Source organism: Vicugna pacos, chromosome 20, assembly GCF_048564905.1.
Source record: "Vicugna pacos chromosome 20, VicPac4, whole genome shotgun sequence".
Lineage (NCBI taxonomy): Eukaryota > Metazoa > Chordata > Mammalia > Artiodactyla > Camelidae > Vicugna > Vicugna pacos.
This window is the reverse complement of record NC_133006.1, coordinates 415,840-429,033: the sequence shown is the minus strand read 5'-3', so window position 1 is coordinate 429,033 and position 13,194 is coordinate 415,840. Positions and strand designations below refer to the sequence as shown.

Below are 13,194 nucleotides of genomic sequence, written 5' to 3'. Positions count from 1 at the left end.
GATTCTCCAACCCCCCCAAAAAATTTTTGAAACAACCAAAAATTCTGAATTTTAAAAGTAAAAGAGTATCATATAGAGAAATGAAATAAATAATGCTCTTCATCAGGGTTTCAAGATCTCACTCCAGAGTTTTTAGCAGGCCATACTGAATCCTAGCACAGAAAAATCAAATGGACTTGTAGTGAGAAAGTTCCAGGAAAACTGCAGTAATTCCTCCACTTGTGTAAGGACATACACTCACCTGCTGAAGGTGAATGTAAACCGCATTCTGGATAAATTCGAAAGCTTCCAGGCTCCGCTTCTGGATGCCAAGGACATGGACAGCTTGGAAGCATGCTTCTAACTCAGTCATCGGCATTTTTACACTGCAGGGGAAACGGAGGCACCCAGTCAAGAGCAGAGATGTTCCTGTCGTGTCTCACAGGCCGTGCCTCGGGGATTCAGTGCCCTGCAGCAGCCCGGCCCCAGGCAAGGACCAGCAGCGTTTTCCACCCAAGCAGGAGGGGCACTGTGCTTGAGAAAGCCCATCTCCGATGGGGGCAAGAGGGGCTGGTGGGGTTCAGTGAACCTATAAATGCCCACAGAAATATGCCTGCATTCATTCAAGTGATGCAAACAACTGTAGCAGGCTATTTAACAAAATTTCAATTGTCAGTGGAAATTTTGCCATTCCTTTCCGCTTGTCCCCTGCACTCTGAGACAGGCTTAGGCTCTCTTACACCTGCAGCTCTGTGCAATAGTTGTGAAGTCATTTTACTTTACAGATACCACGGTTCTGCCCAGGGTGATATCCAGCCCAGAGAGGTGGCCCAGGCCAATTTAAAGCTATGTGGCTTGCGTGCAGGGACAATTACAGGAGCTGGTTCCGGAGCCAGGCCCCTCCCCACCTCTGCTCCCCTCTCTCCCGAGGCCCCGCTGCCAAGCACTCAGGCTCCGTGATCTTAAGTCCTACTCTTCTACTCTACTCCAAACCCTTTTCCTTTTCTTTTTTTTCCCTAATTATTCCCAGCTGGAGTGATTTTTCAATCTCAATATCTGAAAAAATTCCTGCAGCCGAAAAAGAGGTCTCCAGAGGTCAATGCCCATATGCTGGTTCCTGAAGAGAGCCCCTGGCTACGGGGACCCTCACCAACACTCACGGGGCATCAGAGATGTTGCAGGGTCGGCCACCCCCTACAAGAGTTTGCTGTCACCCCAATGCCTGCACAGCATCCCTGCTCACAAAATATAGTTGGTACACTTATCGGTTATTAAGAAGCAAAAATACAAAATTGCTCGTATTTCTTACTAATATTATCTATGAAGCTGGAAACGGAATTGTAATAAAATGTACAGTTTTTACCCTATGTTAAATCTGTTCCTTTGAGTTTAAACCTGTGCCCTGTTTCCTAGGCTCAGACTTGGTAGCTCTGCACCATTTGAAAAAGAAAGTTGCCTTTAGCCTGAAATCTGCAGGAAAGCCTATTCTCCTGGCCCTGATCTTTAAAAATGTTAGCTCATCTGCACTTCTGTAGAGATGGCAAGTTGCATAATAGAGAATAGCCTTTGTTTTTTTGGAGGTTTTACAGGGGTACCATGATTTGATCCACATGGACAGCTGCAAGAACAGCGGATTCAAAGGACAAACAATTCATAAAGCAAGAAGTATGCAACAACCAACCACAACCCCCCCCTTTTTAGTATAAAAGGAGACTGAATTCTTACTTGGGGAAGATAGTTCTCCAGGACATCAGTCTGCCGTCTTCTGGGTCTGCCAGCATTGCAAGTGAAGTCACTATTCCTTGCTCCAACACCTCATCTCCCGGTTTATTGGCCTGTCATGCGGCGAGCAGAACGAGTTTGGACTCGGTAACAAAATGACTGCATTGGAGGTAGTATGTCTCCAAAGTTTCCTCGTTTCCAATATGTAACATGCACATCATTTATGATCTAGTGCAAATAATTCATCAAAGACAACCACAAAAAGAAACTATACTCACCTAGCTATCAACACTGAAGTCACAACCTGTCAATTTTATATGATGTTGAACAACACAATGGAAAAACCTAACATAGGGAGTTGATTCCACGGAAATAAAATTATTTCTACTCCTTCAATACTTTTTCTTTTCTTTTCTATTTTCTTTTGTTTTGCTTATTGAAAGGAAAATAAAAGTCAAGTCATTTTATTTCACGTATTTTTGTTATAGTTACATTCTTTAAATACTACAAAGAGATTTAAACTGCAAAAAAAATTGTTCATATATTAGTATAAAGATATATACACAATCAATGGGGATTAGGAAAGGAATGGACATTTACTAAAAATCCACTGCAATCTTGTCTTTTACAAGCATATCCTGGAATATAAACTGTATGATCCAGGGGGCCCCATCCCCATTCTCACTGTTGAGTCCCTTAGCAATCAACTACTAAGGCACCAGCATAGAACCATGTGATCAGTATTTTAGGAATAAATTAGGGAATTAGCACATTCAATTCTAAAACAAAATCCCTAAAATAAATACTGAACTTATTTACAGATAAAGAAAATTGGAACCAAAAAAGTAGTTATTTCCCCAAGGTCACAAAGCTAATAACTGGTAAAGACAAGATTTGAACTCATCTGCCTGATTCTAAAAACTAAGGTGGAAATCCCATTCGACTGGGGAGGGTCCAGCAGCGGAGCCTATCACCCTATCTTTGTTCAGATCTAGCCTTAGACAGCCTGAGACAGCACCCCATTCCTATGGAACTTGAGGGCAAATGATAACAATAAGTATTTTATATCCAGTAGTTTGTTAGGTCTCATTTATATAAAGTGTCAGCAGGTCAGCAGAAAAACTCTGGAAAATATGAGTGGGTCCAGAGCTTTCTGCTGATTAGTAACTCAGTCTCTCAGGACATAGTGACCTTCCCATGAGAGGCCTCATGGACATAAACTAAAGGCAGCTGAGCAATGAAAACTAACAAGAACCTGGAACTCAAGCAAGAAGGTTCCCTGCCATCCCCCACCCAGTTGCCTCTTCACCCGCATGGACACGATGGCAGGAGACCCAGATTCTTGTCCAAGTTACATCATCATGGATTCTCATCCATAATAATGTATGACTCTATGCCGCCTTATGTCCATTAAAACTCAAATATGATAACACCAATATCTCAGCAGAATATCTATGTCTCCACTTCCTGTCTTCTAATAGGAGAATATTTTTATGGACAAAAAGCAGAAATCCAATTTAAAAAACCATGCACGAAGCCAGGTGAAATTCTGCTTAAGAGACTGCTCTCACGCTGAGTAAATGAAAACTCAGAAAAAGTGGCCCTTCTCCCTCAGCAAATGGGAGGTAGCCTGATGTGTGTGTGTGTGTGTGTGCACGTGTGTGTGTGTGTAAATCAAATACAATGAATTCTGGGATGTGTACAGTTTTTTTAAGTCACTGTCATTTCATGGGACTGAGCCAACATTTAAATAATTTGAATCTAGTGTTCTGAGAGAGTCTCGGGCTCTTGGTGGAGGAGGTGAAAGGGGAGAGTGAAGGAGGAAAGAGGTACATGAAGCAAAGAAGTAAGAATACTGCCAGGGAAAGGCAAGACGTTAGTTTTGTTCTTCCTTGCACCACATACAAATTAGGGACTCGCTTTCTGCTGATGACTTATCGAGCACTGATTTGCAGGAGAAGAGGGGACAGCTCATTGCTCACTGAGCTTGTGACTGTACGTGGCATCTTATAGACACAAATCATTTACCCTGATCAAACACTCTAGCAGCAGGCTGTAATTCTTCTGTTTTGAGAGACAACAAAGCAGGAGTTCAAACAGGATGCATAACTTGACAAAAGTCAGAGGTCCAGTAAACTAAAGAGGATTAATTCAAACTCAGATCTGAATGCAGAGTCTGATCTTCCCACTCCCAGGACTGGAAAATCCTTAACACAGGCTCCCCAGCTCCCCTGCATTGTTCCTGGCACCAAGCATTTGCCATGGCAATGGTCACCATTTCTCACAGACACAGGGCTCTGTGCAGCAAATGACCTTGATCAGACCTTGATCATCTACCTGCCACGCCCACCAGGCTTCACCATACAGGCAGGAAAGCTGGCTTTCAAGTGCATACAAAGCCATTCCTTGTCTAACCTGGGCTCTTCTGTGGTTTCTCCAGCCTAAAGGCAGCCATGAAACTGCTCACAGTTTGTACATGAGCCACACTACCTCTCTCCATCTGTCTCCCCACCTATACTACTTAGCTATGAACATTTTGAGAATCTTCGACACAAATTTTTAAAAACAAAAAAGAAAGGATTCTGGAACAACTACTTAATACTTACAATTTTAAATGACAAATTACAAAGTGAGTATTTACAAACCGAATCTTCCTTTCTAAATTTCAGTTTTAAGCGTTTAAAAATATAATAGCAAAAAATTTTCACTTACAAAATTGACAAAAACATAAACAATAATCTGGAATAAGTTAAAAAATAATGCCCATGTTCTAAATGGAGAAACTTCAGGGCTGTACTGAGGGGTAAAGTAAGAGGTGAGAATGTAGAGACATCAACAAATTGCATGGAGGAAAGCAGTTTTGTAAAGATGTAAGTTCTCATCAGAATAATTCAAAACTTACTGAAAACTCCCATGACAACTCCAATCTGATTTTTTTTTAACTTGAACAAAATATTTTGGAATTCTTCAGGAATAATAAAATCATAATACTAGACAAGAAAATTTGGGATGGAAGAAAAGAATGAAAAAAAATTCAGACTGCCAATTATTAAATAAATTTTTACAATATGTAAGTTATGGTGCTGGAGTAAGAAAGGCAGATTGACAGAAGGGAACCATGAGCTCAAAAAGAGACTCTAGTGTACATAAGTATTTTGTAAAGGTGGGATTTCAAATCAAAGAGAAAAGTATGACTTCAGTAATTGTCCTGAGACAATCAGACAATCACCTAGAAAGAATAAATACTATTCCTCTCATAAGGACCACAAGATAATTTACAGATAGTGATGTAAATATAAAAAAGTACTAATAACAGCAAATACAACACTTTGTTCTTATTAACTCAACTTACCCTTACATTAACAAGTACTATTATCATCTCCATCTTAGAGATTAAAAGAAACCTACAGAGGAGATTTATTCCAGTATAAGAAATTATTTTTAAGAATAATTTCAAAGATAAAACACATAAGGAATACATTTATTATCATAAGAATATTTTGAGACACTACCAAAATTAAAATCCTCCTAAACAAAATGAAAGGCAAGAAATGACAAGAAAAAGCTCTGTGATACATGTTGTTGAAGACAAGAAGTTAATGTTCATAACATACAAAGAGCTGTCACAAACCAACAAGAAGCTCCCCCACTTAAATGTGTGCAAAGGATAAAAGGAATCATTCATTTTAAAAAAGTCAAATGGCTAATGAGTGAAAAATGCTCAATACCTCACTGGTCATCAAATGCAAACTAAAACAATGAAAAAGCACTTTTGCTCATCATATTGGCAAATATTTTTAAAAGATATTCTATCTAGTGTCCATCTGTGGGAGAAGAAACCATGAGCGACATTTTCAGAGGACGACATGTCAATGGATATGTAAACTCTGAAAAACGTACGTACACACTGACTCAACACCACTTCTACGAATCGTTTCCTCTAGGAAAAAACAAATTTAGTCCAAAAAGATGTACCCATCAGGGCATTTACACAGCACTGTTTACAATGGTGGGAAGAAAAACTGAAGTGAAATCATATCCAGCAATAGAGAATTGGTTACATAAGTAATTGTGCATCTTTTCATTCCCCTATGGAAGGAATTTCTAGAGTTACTTGAATGGAGTCTGTGATGAATGTAAATGTCACATCCAGGGACTAAATTTCCAGAAGCCTTAACTAAAGGAATACTCATAAAAGATCACAGGAATGTCTGTACAAGAAGGATGCCAGTCAAATATCCTTTCTGACAGTGGAAAATGGAGAAAACTTAACTGTCCACCATCAAGACAATGATGCGTTAAATCACGACGAGCTGCGAGCAATGAGGGAGCCGGCATTTCGCCGTGGTCCAGGGCCTTGTCCACAGCATTCTCTCACCAAAGGTGTGCGTGGGAAAGAGACCACACCCGCAAATCAGGAGACCCCTCCACTCTATCTGAAAGGACCGTGTGAGTCTGGAGTGGGAGGACGTCTATGATATACACCTGAGTGATTAAAGCGAGCTGCAGAAAAACATATAGTATGGTCTCATTTTTAAATAAAGCATATATACACACACGTATACATGGAATTCTCATATGTGTGTATATATGTATGTCATAGGCATAAAGGTCATGAAACATATATATCAAATTTTCAACAGTTTTTACTCTTCGGAAATAAGGGGAAGGGAGGTAGGGCCTTCCTCTACCACCACAGTTCTCTTTTCAGTATTTCAGTTAAGTATACTTGGAATTTAAAAGTTTATTTAAGTCCGAAGTAAAATGGACAATGCCTCCACAAGACAGAATGCTATACTGGTCATCAAAAATCATGCCAGAGGAGATAGAATATTGTAGAAAAACATATAAAAAGCCGAATGGAAAATGGAGGTGTCCACACAGTAAACAGTCACAGAGTGCTCTCTGGTTTTTTATGACAGAGGTGATCCACACTGATGAAAATATACGTTAACGTGTTAATTATTATCTTTGAATAGCGGGACAAGGATAGCCTTTTTTGCCCCCTTTTTCAGAGTTATTATTTTAAATGCACATTCTTTTTCATCTGAAAAAAAGCATTTTTAGGTGTGTAGTACTATGCATTGGAGAATAATACAAGAATACTTAGAGAAACAAGTAACTAGGAGACAAAGCAGCAGCGTCACACAATGTAGGACGGGCGATCCTGATTAACACCACGCAGTTACATAAGGACCCACAAAGTGAGAGCACCTGCTGTAACAGGGCGTGGCCCCCTTCTATTTGTCAGCAGTGTCTTCAGGGCTGAGGCAGTTCTGAGCACGGCCAGTGTCAGTGCTGGTGTCTGGATGGATGCCACTGGAGGTGAAGGCACCTGCAAGCCGAGAGGAAGAACAGAAATCATCCTCTGCCTTTTCTGTCTTGTTTCTTTGTTACTTTAAAAGAGAGCCATATATAAGATAAACCGTGTATCTCCCCAAATGAAATTTCAGTAATGAAACCGTTTTTAAAGACTTCACAGCTTATATTCTGCCTATAACTGTCTTTTCAACAAAGATCATATTTATTAAATGTTAATTAACTCAGTTAATTAACTCCCTGTTGAAACATTCTAGTAAAGAGCATGAACTGCAGTATGTAAAAGAACCACACCTGCAGTGACTAGCTCAGCTGTCTTGACGGCAGTGCAGTCAGCCCCCACCATCCCGTGGCCCTGAGCTCCTGATGCTGGTAAGAGATTACGCTGCCGCCTCAGATGGAGAGAAACGGTGAAAGCATTTCTTGAACCCTACAGCACTGACAAAACATAACTGACAAATCCCAGGCCGCTTTGAGGCTCTCATTTTCTGTTTCTGGCCAACCCCCATCAATGAGCAGAACCACCCAATCCCCGAGCCATGGGACTCACGTGGGAAGCAGTTTTGGAGAAATTTCCAGGTATAGAATGTAACCAACTATACATAGAACTCTGAAAAAAGAAAAGATGCCATACTCTGATTTTGGAAGACACTCAAAATATTCTCCTAAGCCTTAGTAGCTGGAAAGGCTGGGCTTCTCCTAAGTCACTTATTTATTTCACAGCCAGTAAGCATCTCCCTCAAATCCTGCTTCCCTGTGTCTGCTGGGAGCTTGAAACACACTGCTGCTGTCGATCTTATAAGTCACATGGCAGAGGCATGTGTCTCACGCCTGCAACCCTCACACAGGCTCGCCTCCTAGCCTCACTGTCTGAACTGGGCCCCATTTTCTCACCTGTTTATTTGGTATCTGTTCTTCTGTAAGCTACCTGAAATGCGTTTTGGAACATGTCAGAAGAAGCAGTGGGTTGAGAAATGGACAGATTGAGAGGTGAGAGATGGGCAGACAGAGAGAGAGACTCCAAGAAAAGGGGAACAAATAAAATTTCCTATGCAAAACCCTCTTCTAATCAGGGAAGGAAACCACCACGGAAAAGTGTGAAGAGGCAGGTAGCTTAGGACTGTTTCCTGGATTCCATGAAAAGTAACACCAAGAGATGAGAGGGTAGAACTTTAATAGTAAAAGAAAAAAAGCACGCATGCTTGAAAAATATATCTACAATATGTACTTTCTAAAGAATAGACTGAAATCAGCAGGGCCCAATAACACTACACTTGGGTATTTACAGAAGTGAGAATCCCATCTCCAAACCACAAGGCATCCCTTCAGAGCACTGACAGTCTACATGGGGCGGTCATAAAGCCATCACCGCAAAAGCTATGCTACCCTGCACTTACGAGGAATGAGCAGCTGTGCTCAGGCTGCCCATGCGCATCATTTACACCCCACAGCACCTCTACGGGGGGGACGCCTAGCGAGCCCCGTCTCTGCAGGACAGAAAACCAGTTCTGGAGAGGCTAAGCCGACTTACCAGTTCTCCATCTCACAGGACTGGTCTCTCCAGAGCAGGACACGAACTCGGACCCACGATTGTAACCATGGTACTACAGTGCTTTGTGTGCTGTTTGTGTGTATAATACATTTGTTTCTATCATGAAAGGTTATTTAATAAATGATCGGTTGTCTTGTCTATCTCATTAGCTCACAATCAATCTTTATACTGTTGAATTGTACTCTTTTCCCCTGAAGAAAGGAACGGAAACAGCGGGGGTCAGAAAGAGGTGGGGCTCCATTCTTTATCTGGGATCTCATCTCATTGAAGTCCCCAAACAGGGAAAAGGAGCAAATGTTCTCTTTATCTTTTAAAGAGAGGGCTCCAGTGATGGTGACTTATTCAATTACAAAATCAAGGCTGGGGAAAGGGCACATGCAGCAACTAGAGCAGTATCAGCTGTAGGAAGGTCAAAAGTGCTCATGGGAGGGCTCAGGGGGCAGCCTCATTTAATTTCAATCAATAAAACAATAACAAACTCTAAAAATACTGGCCTACAATGGATTAGCTCTTTCTTGACATCTAGCAAGTTTCCACAGCCCACATGTAACGTTATCGGGAACCAGTGAAAGGAAGAGTCCACAGACAAGGAAAATCAATGCCACAGGCAGGCTGAAACCCAGGCTGGAGTTTAGGAAGAGAAAGGGCATAGTTAAGAACTGGGGAAAGGCTGGGGGAAAAAATCATCACAAGGACTCTCAAGCATCATCCAACAATCATATAATCATTCATTCAAGAGAGAGTTACTGAGGTCGTATTCTGTGCAAGATTGTACAGCGGGTGAAGCAAGAGTGCAGCGTCCATGGTGGCAGCAAGTTGCGGGGCTCAAATACACTTCTGATCCCAGTACCTTGCACACTTGTCCTCAATATAAAGGCAAAGATAATTAAAGTAAAATAATACTCTGTAAACTCAAAGCATTGTTGAAAAAAAAAGTTAAAGAAGACCTAAATACCAGGACAGACACTCCACACACATTCCCCTATCAAAAGAAAGTGCTCTTGGAATGGCAGTGCTCCCCAGAGCGATCCGTATATTCAACGTGGTCTCGATCACAATCCCAGCGGGCTCCTCTGCAGAAACTGACTATCTGCTGCTACAATTCATATGGGAATTCGAGGATCTCAGTAACCAATACGTACTTGAAAAAGAAAAATTTGAGAGGACTTATAATTCTCAATTTCAAACCTTACAACTGTATCTCCAGGTGAGATTAGAGGCCATTGTGAAGTTATTACTGTGTTAATCCTTATTTACTAAATTCTCTACAATGAATATTACTGTTACAATAAGAAAAATAAAAAGTAAGTTATCCTTTAAAACATGCACACCAATTCATTCATTGGGAAAAATTATTCTATCAATTAAGAGATAAATATCTATTGAAAAAGGACAACTTAAAAACAAGAGTGCATTTGCATTTTTCATAAATTGAAAACTGAAAAGCACAAAGACGTCAAGTTTCTAGGGAGACCAATGCAACATATTAATAGTTATTTTCAGAAATTCTAATTTAACAATGAAAACTCTGGAAAGGGAAAATCGTGACTGAGAGCCAACTGCAAACACATGGAGAGCAAAGGCCTAGAAATCACAGTTCCTTTAACTCTGCTCCTAACACAATAGGAGAGGAAATTCCTCACTGAGGGGACAGTGGAATCCCATGCATAAGACAGGATACACAGTACAAACTGCACTAGAATTGGGGGTGAATTTTTTAGAAGAATTCTAAAGTTACAAAATTGCTGAAAAACTATTAAAACACTGACAGAAAGATTAAAACACACAGTCATATATATTATATAGAAACATATGTAGTCTGCTCCCAAGTTGCATTTAAATACAAATATATTTGTTCATTTATGGGCACTTATGACTTTATCCCTGGTAGAATATTTCAACTAAAACAAATAATCAATATAACACTCCTTTGTCAAATCTACTTGATAAGTTACTCTGCTATGTAAACATAATGTGTCTAAGATAGATCTAAAATTAGTGAAAAAGAGCTTTGTATGGCTTCTTGAACTATTCTCAAAATTCAAAGCTTAATTTTAAAACAGATCTGAACAGTAATTCTATATTACCTTTCCCGTCGTGAAATGAACAACACAGTCTGTTGTCAAAATTCTGTCCTTACAATGATTCACGAGCACCGTATCCTCACAAAACTGCTGGACAGCAAGGCACTATCCAGACACTGTGACCCAACAAATGAAACACAATGAAGACAGTGACCCTATTTTGGAGGGCTTATAGTCTGTGTCAACACCAGGGTTTTATTTGATTGGTTTGATTGGTTGGCAAAATAAAATCAATCAAGTACTTTCTTCTTTGAGCATTCTATAAGTCATGACTCTGCTGTTAGTGTCATGAGCAGGAAAGACTTAAGCATGACTTGATTAGATCAACTAGCAACAATCATCACTGGAGAGTGAGTAATAAAGAAGTTAACTGATAGCAATGCTTCTCCCTACATGAGACCTAAAATAAATCGACACTGATATCCGAAAAGAAAATGAGAATTTGAGGTCCCCAATAAGAAAAAAATCTAACAAGAAATCAAAAAAGTAAAGATTTTTTCATTAACGTTTCCTGGAAAGATTGGAGCATGGTGGTGTTGAGCTCAGATGCTAGGGAAAAACATGAGGGTCTGAATTCCCACAGCACTGGGTAGCTTTGACACTAATATGTCAGTCAAATTCTCTGCACCTCAGTCTCCGATGCATAGACTGGGGACAACAACCGCACCCATCTCCTAGAACGGTCCTAAGAATTAAGTTATTTTATATATACAAGTTTTAATAAAATACATCAGATATTAAATATTACCCCAAAAGCACAAGGAAAAATGAAAACAGAGATTAATTGGAGTTCATTAAACTTTAAAACTTTGCTTCAAAAAACACCATCCAGAAAGTGAAAAAACAACACTCAGGAGAAAATTTTTTCAAATCATTTATCTGATAAGGAATTTGTGTATCAAAAAAAAAATTCCACAGCTCAACAATAAAAAGGCAACTCAATTAAAAAATGAAAAAAAAATCTGAAAAGATATTTTTCAAGGAAAATATACAAATGGCCAATAAGCACAATGAAACGGTGTTCAATAACATTAGCTCTAAAGGAAATCAAGTCAAAACAACTAGGAGAAACCACTTCACATTCACTACAATAGGTTAAAATCAAAAAAAGATTAACAAGCACTAATGAGGACACAGAGGAAGCGGAGCCCGCAGCCATTGCTGGTGAGGATGTAACACAGCGTGACCACTTTGGAAAACATCCTGGCACGTCCTCAGAGAGTTGAACATTTGGCTTCTGAATGATCCAGCAATTCTGCTTCCTGGGCACACAAGTAAGAGAACTGAAAACAAATGTTAACATAAAAACTCCTACAGGAATATTCACCATTACTTTTCACCATTAATTTTCAGAGCCAAAAAACAGAAACAACCCAAATGTCTATCACGTGATGAATGGGTAAACAAAGGGGCCCAGCCATACAGTGAAATATTATTCAGCAATAGCAAAGCATAGAGTACTGACCCAGGCCACAACGTGGACAAACATTGAAAACGTTACTCAGTGTGAAAGAAGTCAGTCAAAATAGACGGTTCCACTTACATGAAGTGACTCGATTTGCATGAAATGTTCAGCACAGGCAAATCCACAGAGACAGAAGAGTGGCTCCCTGGGGCTTGGGGAGGATGGGGAAGTTGATAATGTCTGCTTATGCGTACTGGGTTTCCTGTTGGGGGGAAGAAAATATTCTAAGATTGACTGGGATGCACATTTCTGGGCATAGAGTAAAATCCGCTGTACATTTTAATGGGTGATTTGTATTAAAACTGTTAAGAACAAAAGCACCTCGGATTAGTACCTTCCATAGTAAATGCAAATTGCTAACATTTATTACAGGAAGAAGAAACTGCCCTCAGCATGAAAGCAGGAGATCAGCAAATATTAGTTAACCGAAATTGGACAAGAGCATTTCACTTGAAACTGTTGCTGAGTGTACAAGAAATATTCAGACATGACAAGGAAAATCAGTTTGACATCACGAAGAAGCATTCTGCTTCAAATGCAAATCAAGGATTCGGCAAGCCCAGCTGCTACAAATGACCAGAGAAGAAACCTGGTTCTTAAAACAAGCACCAGAGCCAACAAGGAAATGGTGGTGAGGAAAGCAGGCGGCCTAAAATCTGGAACAGTGTGCTACAAATAATTTCTCCACTGAAAATTCAAAAATAAAATGAAAGTGATGTAATGCTGTGTTGAACTCACGTGAATGGGCTTCCTGCAGTGCTTGACAGTTCTGTAACCCCGAATGACTCAGGAGAATCAGCATGGCTCCTGGGAGTCCCCAAGTAACTGCCCATCAGCACGCTGACCACCATCACATCTGCCAGGGTTGAATTGCAGAGAAGAGAGCAACCTCTGAAAGGCACAGGGAATGTTGACAAGGGAATAAAAGGCTGCGGTCAATCCTGGGACAGAGGCCCTGTGAGCAGAGGCCAGAAGGCTGCAGGTGAACTGGAGTGGCCCTGGGGCAGGAAGGGACCACAGGGGAGCATATCTCAATTATCTCCTCTCTCTCCCTCGGGTAGGAGGGATAAAGC

The 13,194-nt window shown here is 40.4% G+C and overlaps 2 protein-coding genes across 3 annotated transcripts in view; both read right to left on the bottom strand.

Annotated features, from left to right (window-relative positions):
- Window positions 1-13,194, bottom strand: part of LOC140687542 (trafficking protein particle complex subunit 9-like) — a 518,046-nt gene that overhangs the window by 166,368 nt on the left and 338,484 nt on the right.
- Window positions 1-13,194, bottom strand: part of LOC140687533 (uncharacterized) — a 119,051-nt gene that overhangs the window by 82,212 nt on the left and 23,645 nt on the right. Inside the window, exons 3-8 of one of the 3 annotated variants that reach the window (XM_072944649.1) lie at window positions 12,860-13,012; window positions 12,200-12,323; window positions 7,571-7,630; window positions 6,916-7,036; window positions 1,705-1,814; window positions 242-365 (exon numbers count right to left, since the gene is read on the bottom strand). In XM_072944649.1, coding sequence (XP_072800750.1) covers window positions 242-318 — 77 coding nt within the window. In that variant the 5' untranslated portion in view covers window positions 319-365; window positions 1,705-1,814; window positions 6,916-7,036; ... (1 more) ...; window positions 12,200-12,323; window positions 12,860-13,012. Of the gene's footprint in view, window positions 1-241; window positions 366-1,704; window positions 1,815-6,915; window positions 7,037-7,570; window positions 7,631-11,806; window positions 11,940-12,199; window positions 12,324-12,859; window positions 13,013-13,194 lie in introns of those variants that run through there. The other 2 variants (XR_012061913.1, XR_012061914.1) reach the window with 2 other exon arrangements.